We start from the raw sequence: 13,215 nt of genomic DNA, 5'->3' as shown, positions 1-13,215 counted from the left end.
GTTATCCAAAATGGCGGCTTCAAAATGTCTTGTCGTGACCTGTGTTCTTTGCTCTAAGGAGAGCAACGCCACCTAGGAGTTTAATAAAGTAGGTAGCCCTGTGTTATCGTTTCAAACGTTATCGTGCTTCACTATCCGGAGTTTATCTAAAGAAGGCTGTGACATCATAACATTAAAAAAGATAAAAGAAAGGTAAACAGAGTTTCGAAATGAATGTTGCCTGTCAAAGTATTAGGGAAGGTAGTGAAAGTTTGATTTTTAGTATGTCACCTGTCCGTTACTACTAGGATGAGATGTATTGAAATTGAAGTTTAACAAAAGCATTTGTTTTAGTTGGAGTTATTATATAAATTGAGCTAGTAATTTATTTTTTGTATGACGAGAGGACATCTTCATTTTATGGTTAAGGCTATTCTTATTCTGAGATAGGTTATCATAGCATCGCTGTGAATTATTAAATATAGCCGTTTTGTTTCTGTCTGTTAATTTGACGTGTCTGACTGGTGTACTCTACTAGTAACTATGCAAAGCCTGCCGAGACAGCTGTTTGACTGGAACTTTCGGTTTATGAATGAAGACTACTTAGTTATACCGTACAAGTTCATTTTTTACTTCCCTTTGTAGCCTTCGTTACGAATATATTCTTTATCGCTACTTAAAACATTGCAGGCTCTCATTATGTAGAAGGTCTCAAAGATATATTCTGCTATCGCTCCCTTGAGCTAGAGTAAAACCTATGTCTGTATACCAAATATATCGTGCCATTGGAAGAAGTACGGTATGTAGGCTACATATTCTGTGGGAAATTGACGAAAAGAAACTGTCATATGATAATAAACGCAAGCAATTATACCATCTCCAATAATGCAATGAAATCAGTGTGCCTTCTCAATTTGCTGTGCTTAACGATGAGTAAATCAAACTATATAAAAAAATTCCTATTCTTCATACAATTTATGGTGAACTTGTTTTAATTGATGCATGTTTCACAGCAGGGTAAGGGAAAACTGTTAGTGGTAGGGAATAATCCAAAGATAGCTTTCCTCTTTTTTGTCAACTCCTTTTTTCTTTTCTTTTCTTTTCTTTTCTTTTACACCTACTGGTATTAGGTTCACATAGTCTTGTTAGTCATCTCTCATTTTCATAAATTTATTTTGCCATTACCTTTATTCTTTGAATCAGGAGTCCTCTCTCTTTACTGCATTAAATTAAGAGAAAGTGATTATCACACATTTCTCCATCCACAATGGTTACCACCACCACTATAAGATTTCAGCACACATCAACTTGATAGTTTTATGGCAATTTATATAATTTTCTATTGTGAATCATTTAGGTTCTTAAATGCTAAGTCATTGAATATTACCTATATTTCTCTTCACCTTCCCAAAAGTTATGTTGGAAATTTTCATCAGAGACTGTCATTGCATTAAGCCAATTAGCTGTCATTATTTTCACTTAGATGGTTACCCTTTGTATGCTGTTAATTGTAAATGTTTTATTTCGTATAGTATGAGGTATGAAGAAATAAGTTATTTGTTTCAGTATCAATGGAGGAAGTGCGTCTTTTGGTGCAAGAAGAGGGAAGAGCTGCTCGGAACCTGATTGCTTTTCATGTGCCCGTTGACCAGTCTCAGTCAGAATCTACTCAGTCAGGTTTGTTAAAATACTTTGTTTATTCCAAGGGGTTGAAGTTAATATACAAAAGACCCCAGTATTGCTTTCTCTATCTCTGTGTAATATTTTGCCTTAACCCAGTTAAGAGTTTGAACTGTGATGTTACAACATTTCAGTAAAGAATGTCAGATCTGGAGAAACCTCAGTGATCAACTACTTTAGCGTGCCTGTGTAGGATAACTATCATCGGTATGGGGTGTGGAGAGCAGAACATAAGCAGAGGGATATCCCAGAACAAACCGTAGCCAACTTTTTTCATTATGTATCAAATTTATTTAGAGCTGTTGCTTAGGTGGCAGACTCCCTATAAGTTGTTTACATAGCCTTCTCTTAAGTAATTTTGAAGAACTTGGAAATGTATCTAACATTTTCTTTGATATATTATTCCAATCCCTAATACATCTTCCTATAAATTAATATTTGCCCAAATTAATCCTCTTCGATTCCAACTTTATATTAATAGTCTTCCCTGCCTTTGAAACTCCACTCAGTCATACTTTTCTGTTAATGCCATCCATGTCATCTCTCCACTGACAGTTTGGAACATACCATGTAATCGAGTAGCTCGTCTCCTTACTCCCAAGTCTTCCCAGCCCAAAGTTTGCAACATTTTCATAACACTACTCTTTCACTACAGTTTATGAATCTCATATTTATAATGTTCTGTGTTGACAGTGTATAATATATAAAATTTCCTTAAAAAGGAAAAATTAAGAAACATCCACCTTTCATTACAAGATATTAGAATCATTCCGTTCGACGCTTACAAAGGAAAAATTAAGTGTATCCTCCTAATTCAGTACATCATATAATTCCATTAGATGGAGTAATCAAATTCAAACATGTTTCGACTCATTTGAGCCATCTTCAGTGAAAAAAGGGGTAAAGTAATTTACATAATACAAGCTAAAAATATGCCAAAAAAACATAATGAAGGAACAAATGAAAAAAACAAAACAAAAGAGAGACATGGCGGAAATAAAAATATCGCAATATACAATATTTTCATCATAATATGGAGCAATAAACAACTCGCTGCAATAAAATTCAGTGAAAAAAGGGTTACTGGTAATACAAAATATAATTGAATCTAAAAACTGTGTTAACCTAAGAGGGAAAGAAATTAAAACAAATGATACAGATGGAAATGAACAATAAGTGCACATAGCAAAGTTGCGGACCTCTTAGTCTAAAAAATTTTGGTTTTATAACAATTGTTATGTATCAGTAGCCTTGGATTTATCCATAGCGAAAGTCCATTGACAGCTCTGAATCCAAATTATCTGCTAGATCTTGGCGGAATTGAATTTCCTAAACCCGAAATGTCTTTTATCAAACCAGTTTGTAATTTTGCAGATTTGTCAAATATAATCAGAAAGAATGCTTTCCAAAGCTTACAAATGACAAATGTCAAGCCAATTGGCCTGTAATTATTCGCTCTATGTTTATCACCCTTTATTTTGTGCACTGGGGTTACTATAGCAACTCTCCATTCATTTGATATAGCTCGTTCGAGCAAACTGTTATCTAATAAGTATTTCAGATACAGCATTGTTTCCCAACCCATTGCTTTTAGTATATCCCCAGAAATCTTATCAATCCCAGCTGCTTTTGTAGCTTTCAGCTTTTGTATCTTTTTTATAATTGTCTTTATCATCATGATAAAATTTCAGTACATCACCAGTATTATTCACCACCCCTACCTGGACATTATCCATATATCCAACTATCTTCATACGGCAGAGCATTACTGCACCCACAGTATTGCGATAGGAAACACCAACTTAGAGAAAGTGGAGTATGTGCAAGGTTGTGGTCTTTTCCTAGACAGAAGTATGGTAACAAAAAATTAACCTTTGAATACCTGAGCTAATGAAGTAAATTATCTTTTGCAGTTATCGTCATTTGGTATAAAATTACAGCGTGCGGTTCTTTTAAGTTAAATAGGGTACGTAAGGTAAGTTGGAGACACAGGTTTGAAGTACCGACACTGGAAAGTTCTCTTCCTGTTACGAGCTGACAATACGACCTGAAGTGAAATAAATATGAACTAATAAAAGTTCACTTCATGTAAATACATATTAATGACATACTGGCAAGGAAGAAAAAAGAAATAAAAAAGGAATCTTTTATAGGGTACTGTCTTCAGGTTCACTACTACCAGCACTGGAGGAAGAACTGCTGCTGCTGTTATCACTGCTCACATCTCTATAAGAAATCATCTTCACTCTCGTCTAACGAATTCAAGATTTCCTGCTTTCTTGAAGCTCTTCGAAGAAATCATGTCTCCAAGCAGGTATTATCCACTCACAAAGTAGTTCCACAGGTGATTTCCGAATCTTACCTGTTGGGGTAAGTTTGTGCACACTTTCCGCCATCCAGCACTAATAAAATTCTCGCACATTGTCCTTGAATGGTTTATTTATCGAAACATCCAAGGGTTGAAGTACTGATGTCAGTCCACCAGGAATCACTGCCAGATCGGTTTTCATGGTTTCCAATAACTTCTTAGTGTCTTCCATCAGGTGGTCACGAAAAATGTTCATTACGAGAAGGGCCGGACATAGAAGAAGGGACCCTGGTCGATTTTCCCAAACCGTATTACAAACTATCCTCTTCATATCCATATCGATATGACAATCTAACAATCAAAGAAATGTTTGTTATCCACCTAATCAATACGTTATTTGCCTTTGGCAATTTTTTATAAAATTATTAACAGTACATGTTTTGACTGCTTTGCATTCATCATCAGCTGTATTTACATAAGCTTAGGTATAAAACAGGTAAAAATAAGCACATTATAATATACTTTACATGGGAAACTTAAATGTTTGTCTATCGGGGGAGGATTGTAGTGGGGGAAGGGTGGGGGTGGGGGTGGAGAGTGAGGAAGAATGCTTAAAAGGTGATTAATAACTCGTTCTTAACTAAAATATTATTAAATCATCTTCTTCCAATGAGAAGATAAAAACGTCCTTAAGTGTCTTTTATTGCTTCTGTTCAGAAGCATATTTGAAAAAACTGATTGGCTTTTCACCAACTAAGATGTTATTGAATTTTAATTAAAATATATTCTTAACTAAAATATTCATAAAAACATATGTTGGTTTCCAGTCGCTGAGTTAAAATCTTTTTTTTGAGTCCCATTCATATTGTGCTTGAAGGCTTGTGGAAAAAGCTGATTAGCTTGATTTTATTATTGCCAAAGGTAGATTCTAGAATGTCCTTGCATCTCATTGTTGGGATGTGTTAAATAGTTACTATATCCATTGACCATATAATTGGGTAGCTTGCAACACCATCTGCAACCGGCAGAAAATAAGTGGGAATAATTAGAAACGTTTTTTTCAAAAGTGCTGCATTTAGAATAATCTCTTATGAAATAAGGAGGGTAGTGGTTTGAAAAATTCTAACACACCCCGTCTGGATTCACGTCTTTACTTCCCGCTGTCTTGGGTGTGGGTCTGTTTCCTCCATCCTCGATCTGGTATAGTAGCAATGTGTTATAGCCTGCTTGCTAGCACGGTTCGGCGGGGAGAGGAGAGTCAAGGGCGTGTTGTCATCTGTTATTGTTTCTCGCGAGGAGGGGTGTGCTAACTGTGACTTAGAGACGTCATATTTGTTTGTTTTATTTGCTAAGCTAGTTTGCTTCCTTTCTAATAATTCCATATATCTAAGTATATGTTCGTATAGAGGGTTTCTTTGTTCGTTCGTATCGTTTAAATTCTGATCCTTATTCGTTAACTTATCAAGAAGGATGTGAATGTTTTCTGAATTATTCATAAGTCTTCCCTTGTTTATCCTGTTAATAATTTCAAAGTCCTGTTTAATGTTGGTGAATTTATGTCCTGTTTCCTTCATATGACCCCCATTGCAGAAAACCTTCTATATTTCTCTGCGTTGACATGCTCCTGATATCTTGCTGAGAAATTCCGCCTGGACTGTCCGACATACGAAACCTTGCATTGGGAACAAGCCAGTTTCTAGATTTATGATTCCTGATATTCTTCTTCTTTGGATTTGTGGACTATTGTGGTTGAAAAACCTATGTTCAGTATTGTTGTTTGTGGAAAAGGCTACCTTAATGTTGTGTTTCTTAAATAAATTTGTGAGTACGTAAATACAGTATTAGGATTATTACATGTGAACTTTATGTACTTTTTTGCTTTCTCTGATTGTTCTACCAAATTTATCTGTTGTTTATATCTGGACGTAGTGATTATTTTATTAATGGCTTGGGGACTAAAACCGTTAAACAAGTTAAGTATATGTTTTAATTATAATTCATTAACCTTAAGAAGTTACTTGGTGAAAAGCCAAACAGTTTTTTCAAATACGCTTCCGAACAGAAGCAATAAAAGACACTTAAAGACATTTTTATCTTCTCATTATTAATCACCTTTAAAGCATTCTTCCTCACCCTCCACTGCCGCGCCCCCCCCCCCCCCCCCCCTCCAAACTACCATCCTCCCCCAATATACCAAAATTTAAGTTTCCCATGTAAAGTATCAAGTCTATTACGAGAACATATAATGTGCTTATTTTTACCTTTTTTTACACCTAAGCTTATGTAAATACAGCTAATGATGACTGCAAAGCAGTTGAAACATGTACTGTTAATAATTTTATAAAACATTGCCAAAGGCACATAAAGTATCGATTAGGTGTAACAAATATTTCTTTGATTGTTAAATTCCCCAAACCGTTCGTATTCCATCTTGTATGAGTGATGTGTCCACCCACCGTTTTTCCTGGATATGAACGTGGATCCCTTGTGGACATTTTATTTTCAGCGTAGTTTTTCGCTTTAGAACAACATAAGGTGCAAGCTTTTTGCCACCAGCTGTTACAGCAAGGATTACTGTGCATCATTGTTTTTCGCTTCCCGTAGTGCATACGATAACACTCTATGTCCCTTTCGTATTGATTGTTCGACTTTGTGGCATGTTGAAACTTATTGGCGTCTGATCTGCGCTTCCTAATTGAGAGAGCAAATATTCCTTAACTTTACACTTCTCAATCACAAAGCAGTGAAAATCAATTACTTTTTGGTTGAAATCATTTAGCATTGTTTGGCATAATGTTGTTCTTCGTCAAAGAGAGAGCCCAATTCTCTTCATAATATTAATCATACAGCCTCGGCTAACATTAAAATCCGAGACACTGATTCCGTGTGCAGCAGCTATTTCTTGTCCTTTAAAATACAGCATTTAGTGAGAAATGGCATATCCATCATTGCGTAACAAAATCACTTATTTAAGTAGATCCTTCTCTACTTGCGGAACTTGCCACATTTTGGTCCGCAAAATGCTTTGCGAGACTTGTTGATTGCTTGAAGTGCAATTTTCTGTTTCCTCCAGTAGCGCACGTTGCATTCGGACACTGAATACTGGTACTTGCGGTCCGCTGCCCTATTCCCGTTTGTTTCGGCATAACTGATCACTGCGAGTTTATACAATGCCATATTACTCAAATACTTGCTCATTGTAGATTAATAAACAGTTTTGAGATTACAGAAAGCACATGTACTGCACCTGAAACACTCGTAAAATATGTTTGTAACAGACTGGAATAGTGTGTCACTAGCCACTTCTGTGCTGATTCACTCACTGAACTAGTGCAGTGGTATTTCCTACCAGCTGATAACAGCACTTTGCCCGGTATTTGGAATGCCCGGTTTTGTAATAGGAAAGCTGCTACTCTAGTACTCGACATCTTTATTTCGAAACGCATCCGGAGCTGAGTGATGGATGTTAAAAAAAGGGGGTGTGTCAAATACGGGAACATTTCTTTTTCTCCACTTTGGGCCCAGAAATATTGGGATGCGTAAATTATACAAGGGTGTTAATTATTCGAGCAAATACGGTATTCAGTCACTTAAGCAACCTGACTGAAATGTGAATTTTTACCTACTTCAGTGACGATACCTCTCCCTCTCATCACAAGCCATCCAGATTGGAAGTAATTCAGCAACATCTAACAAATACATGGTATCCAGAATAACAGTTAATGGCAGGGATTGCATAAAATGCTTGACAAATGAATGCTCTCTAGGAATATAGATTTCCAAAGAACCAAGAGTAAGGATAGGGGTTGTAGAAAGTTACTTTATTTCACAGTTTTTGAACTGAGTACTTAACCTTTTGATGCTAGTGTTCTTGTATATTCAAAGCTTGGATGATATTTACATATATTTACTATACTGTGATCTCGCCTTAATTTTTCTCAACGAACTCAAAATCAACAAATCACTCTTCATTTCAGAAAATAGAGTAACTCAGCATTAGAATTTCACATTGCTGGTTACTCGTATAAAAAATATCACAATATTCGTTACAGGAAACAACCAGTTCTACCAAAAATCACACACCATCAACAATGTGAAGGGGAAAGAAACATCGTCGCAAATTACAAAAATATAAAACACGTTACAAAAATTATGGTACATGCTGTTTACAAGATCATTGAAGTTAAATATACTCAATCATTATTAATTAAATTTTTTTTAAGCAGGAGAAAATAAAACAAGAGTACATGCATATCACGTGAAGAACATCCTAAATCACTTTCTTTCAGCGTAACAAAGCTTAATTGTGACTGACATTTAAATGGTTCACGTAAAATATCTGTTTCATCATAACCCTGGTAAGATTTACATGAATAAGTCAACTTGAAATAATAGGAAAAGATGTGCATAAATATTACACCAACACACACATCTCTAATCTGGACGCTTCCTTATCATTAAATATGGACAAGTCCAATCTCTGACATGGGCAAGTGTAATTCTAACTTCATCTTTATTTGAGTGCATAAAAATTACATTAATGCTCCAAAAATGCATTACACAACGCTCTCTCCAAAATGCATAAAATTGTTCCATGTTACCGGGCGAGTTGGCCGTGCGATTAGGGCCGCGCGGCTGTGAGCTTGCATCTGGGAGATAGTGGGTTTGAATCCCACTCTCGGCAGCCTTGAAGATGGTTTTCTGTGGTTTCCCATTTTCACACCAGGCAAATGCTGGGGCTGTACCTTAATTAAGGCCACGGCCGCTTCCTTCCAACTTCTAGGCCTTTCCTATCCCATCATCGCCATAAGACCTTTCTGTGTCGGTGTGACATAAAGCCACTAGCAAAAAAAAAAAATTGTTCCATATTACACTTATCAAGGCTTGATGACGTAGACTGGATTTTGTACCAGTGTAGGACAAACATAACACATAAAACTTGAGCATTATTTACACACGTGTACACTCAACTCCAATTTATAGGCATGATTATTATTATCAGAAAGGATGAAGCTATGTTTATTTAAACATGAATTATTGTTATATTTCTACATTCTGCCCTGCCAGTATTCAAAGGAAATAAGTCAATATGATTTATAGAAATAGCACGTCCAATCAGATGACATAAATCAAAAACACATTGAATTATTGCTTGCAAGTTGATTTAAATAAACTGAGCTTATGATTATTAACAGATGACCTAAAAGAATAATTCTGATGAAAGGTTTCACCTTCAAAACATAATTACATATCATGCATAAGTAGACAGATGGATCCCAACTCCCTGAACAAATCTATGGAACATATTTGAAATAGAGAGAATTCTACAGACAAAATAAGGCTAATTTTATTTACGTTAACTTCTACGAGAGATGTAGAAGAAGGAAAGATAGTAACTACTTTAAAGGGTGCCTAAATTTAGATGTCTCGTTCAGTCCTCGATTTTTGCCTCACTGCGATTCTTTTGTAACACGGTATGCTAAACAGGGGTTCTATTAGCAGCTTGTAACAGTTTGTTATTCCCTGTAACAGCTTCGTTAGTCTAAGTATTTCTTCAATAACCTGTATTAAGTTCAGGCATCTGTGAATATTCTTAACAAGCTTCAAAATCAACGGTGGGCAAGGTATGGTGACAGAAGTCTTAACTATTAACCAGGCTAAGAGTAGGCGACGTAGGTATACCAAATAGCAGATACTGTCACCTATAAATCATGTGTTCAGAGAAAAATGAATTATTTCTATACATGGATGAAAATAAGACAGGGCCAAATGTCTAGAGCAATCTGAACTATGGAGAAGCAAGGAGAGAAGGGAGAAAGAATAGCTTTTTCCATTCATTGGACACTTATTTAATATCTTTAATTTAATATATATATATAAAACCAAAACCAAACCCCGTAGCACTACAGCCGTTGAAGGGCCTTGGCCTACCAAGCGACCACTGCTCAGCCCGAAGGCTTGCAGATTACGAGGTGTCGTGTGGTCAGCATGACGAATCCTCTCGGCCGTTATTCGTGGCTTTCTAGACCGGGGCCGCTATCTCACCGACAGATTAGTCCTCAATTCTAATAACGTTGGCTGAGTGGACCTCTAACCAGCCCTCAGGTCCAGGTAAAAATCCCTGACCTGGCCGGGAATCGAACCCGGGGCCTCCGGGTGAGAGTCAGGCACGCTACCCCTACACCACGGGGCCGGCTATATATATATATATATATATAAATTATAACTTGAAATGCTAACGAAAAAGCATCCATAGATAGTAGAACTCAAAAATTGAGACGAGCACAATAGATTACTTGGCTGAGTTACAAGAAACAGTCTCTTTTGATTAATGCTAAATTTTGACATTATTACTCCATCGTTAAGCCAGAAGCAACTCACGCAAGTGAAACATTTAAACTGAATATCCACTCAACTACAGACAAACTGCAGAAAGTTGATAGAAGAATTCTTCGGACAATTATTAATAAAAAACACCAGATTGATGGCAGTGGAGACTTCTGCCAAATTCAGTACTTTACAAGGAAAGTTAATCGATCATTGACACGATGCAAAAATGGGGGATCGCATTCTTTGGACACATATACTGCTTACCAAATACTAAGACTCCTGAAACAACATTTTTGATTTCTTTTGGAATAGTAAAACAAAAAAACACATGGTTTAAAGAAATACAAATGGATTTAGATGAATTGAAAATTACTTAAAGATTAAATTGAAAATAGAGAACAGAAATGGATTCTAAATAACAAGTACACAAAACTATCACTAAAAATATCGCTGTGTAAGCAGTATCTTATATCTGCAGAAGAACGGGCCGCGCGATCTTCCAGAATAAAGAAGTTTTTGGGAAAGGAAAAATTTGTCAAATACTAAAAGCTTAACTTATTCTTCGAAGACTTTGTTGATTTTGGTGCTTCAGCGTGGGCGTAAACAGTGTAAATAAATAAATAAATAAATAAATAAATAAATATATCTTCAAGTGATCCAATTTTTTCCAGAGTATTGAATTTCATTAAGAGATACTAACATAAATTTAGGAAAGAAGTAAATCGCTTACAATAATTAGAAGCCCATCAGATACAGTTAATTGAGTTTAACGACTTTGATAATAATACTAACGTTACTTTATTCAGGAGAGATTTTCTCCCATAAATGAATAAAGACTTGGTCTGTCGTATCATTACAGTTACACTTCATGAAAGTAAAGGGGTGCTAGCCCCAAATAGCCAACATATATGTAATAAATAAGATAAAACTTCTAGTGAAAACTGGCTTGTCCCATACAAAATCATGGGTGCAATGAAACGCTTGTGGATAATATTACAAACAATTAAGTGGTTTCCTCTATCAACAAGAAAAGCGAGAGGATAGCCATTATAAATGAGAATATTAGAAAATAAGGGTAACATATCCCAACACGGTAGAGAAATCTGCAGCCCGCATTTATCAGACGTTACACAAAAGCCTACTAGAATGAATGATAATGGGATAGTCTACGGAAATGTCCAGGAGCCATGTGACCAGTGACCACCATAATTTCTTTCCACATGTACTGTCTCCATATCACCACCAAAATCTGGTGATGCCCCAACTAGTCAATCACTCAGGCGTGTCTGGTCCTAACTCTCTAAGAAAAGTCTAAGTTTACCACTCATACAGATTTTGGGGAATATGTACTTTGACAGATGAACATTGTATAATGGGTGAAGCTGTCTACTAAATAATGGGCAACAATTGGTGAAAAAAAAAATTGCTAATTTATTCAAGATATCAACAAACAATAGTAAGACAAGCAAATCAATCAAAATGCAAATTAAATTCATGAATCCGAAAACTCTCAATCAAAATTTCACTGCGGTTGTAAACGTCCAGAGTTCTTTTAGACTCTCAGCTGTCGACCAGTGATGTCAACAGCTGAAAAAATTGACTGCGTATATTTAGCCGCCTGCGTACACTTGCTCTCCACCACCTTACTATTTACAAAACAAAAACCTTCTAAATATTTACGTAGAGTACTACATAATTAAAATGGTAATTGCTACACAACCTTCAGGTTACCCCATGCCCCTCATCCGGTCGGAAGGTCCCATCCTTTATACTGTACATGACCATGGTCACTGACGTAGGATATGGAAGAATCAGGTCCATCTTCAATCTGGTTCAGCTGCTGCGGTCCATTGCTGTGTTCTCGTACCGGATCTGATGATTCTGTGGCTGGGTCCGCTGGTCCACCCATACACCGGTGCCTCGGCAGTAGCCTGGTAATATTTTGTAACTGTTGTTACCTATTGAGCTATCTATGGGTTAGCTAAGTTTATGGCTACTGTTGGCGTTAATCTAGGTGTTATCTTGGTCTATCTCCGCCTGTTCACAGTTTATGGGTTTATAAGTTGATTCGTGCTGCGGTAGCCCGACAGAACGTTCACCGCACTACTTATTGACACTGTTCTGTACTCTTGGAATATGACCTCGGCACCTCGACGTTGCATTTCTAAAAGAACTTTTATTTTTTGAGTCCACCTTTTTAATACGTTGTTTTTTATTGAATTACATAAATATTTTTACATTATTATGTCATAAGTGAGGCATATTTTGCCTATTTTTGAGGCATCTTCAGCTGCTGTTCCTACGACCTAAGACCATAGAACAATATTTAATTATACTAAAGTGAATAAAAAAAGGCAAATTGATGAATGAATACGAAAACATTCTACATTTTCATAGACCAGTTCTTCAATAGAAACCACAATTTAAATAACATTATAGAGACTTTGTTTTTCCTATTGCTTTTTCCCCAACACTTGTGGGGTCGCAGGTGCGAACTGCGTCGCACTGCCCTTCCTGACGCTAATGCTATTTGGAGGGATGTAATCACTATTGAGTGTTTCTGTGGTGGTTGGTAGTGTTGTATGTTATCTGAATATGAAGAGGAGTGTGTTGGGACGGACACAACCACCCAGTCCCCAAGCCAGAAAAATTAATCAGAACCGATTAAAATCCCTGACCCGGGCGGGAATTAAATCTGGGACCCTCTGAACCGAAGGCCAGTACGCTGACCATTCAGCCAACGAGTCAGACAAATAACATTATAGAGAGTAAAAATCCTTTATACAATCAAATCTCACAATTATTAAAAATATTTAAAATAAAAGAAAATATGTTCCAAAACGTCAATAAAATTCCACACGTAAAAGCTCCAGCCACAGAAAAAACCCTCCTTCGAGAACAGCCAATACCTCATCCGC

The 13,215-nt window shown here is 36.4% G+C and overlaps 1 protein-coding gene across 1 annotated transcript in view; it reads left to right on the top strand.

Annotated features, from left to right (window-relative positions):
* Window positions 1–213: 213 nt before the first annotated feature.
* Window positions 214–13,215, top strand: part of ssp3 (short spindle 3) — a 567,399-nt gene continuing 554,397 nt past the window's right edge. Inside the window, exons 1-2 of the mRNA XM_068225894.1 lie at window positions 214–240; window positions 1,546–1,656. Coding sequence (XP_068081995.1) covers window positions 1,551–1,656 — 106 coding nt within the window. The 5' untranslated portion in view covers window positions 214–240; window positions 1,546–1,550. The remainder of the gene's footprint in view (window positions 241–1,545; window positions 1,657–13,215) is intronic.

The sequence above is a fragment of the Anabrus simplex genome, chromosome 1, assembly GCF_040414725.1.
Source record: "Anabrus simplex isolate iqAnaSimp1 chromosome 1, ASM4041472v1, whole genome shotgun sequence".
NCBI lineage: Eukaryota > Metazoa > Arthropoda > Insecta > Orthoptera > Tettigoniidae > Anabrus > Anabrus simplex.
This window is presented reverse-complemented; position numbering and strand designations above follow the sequence as displayed.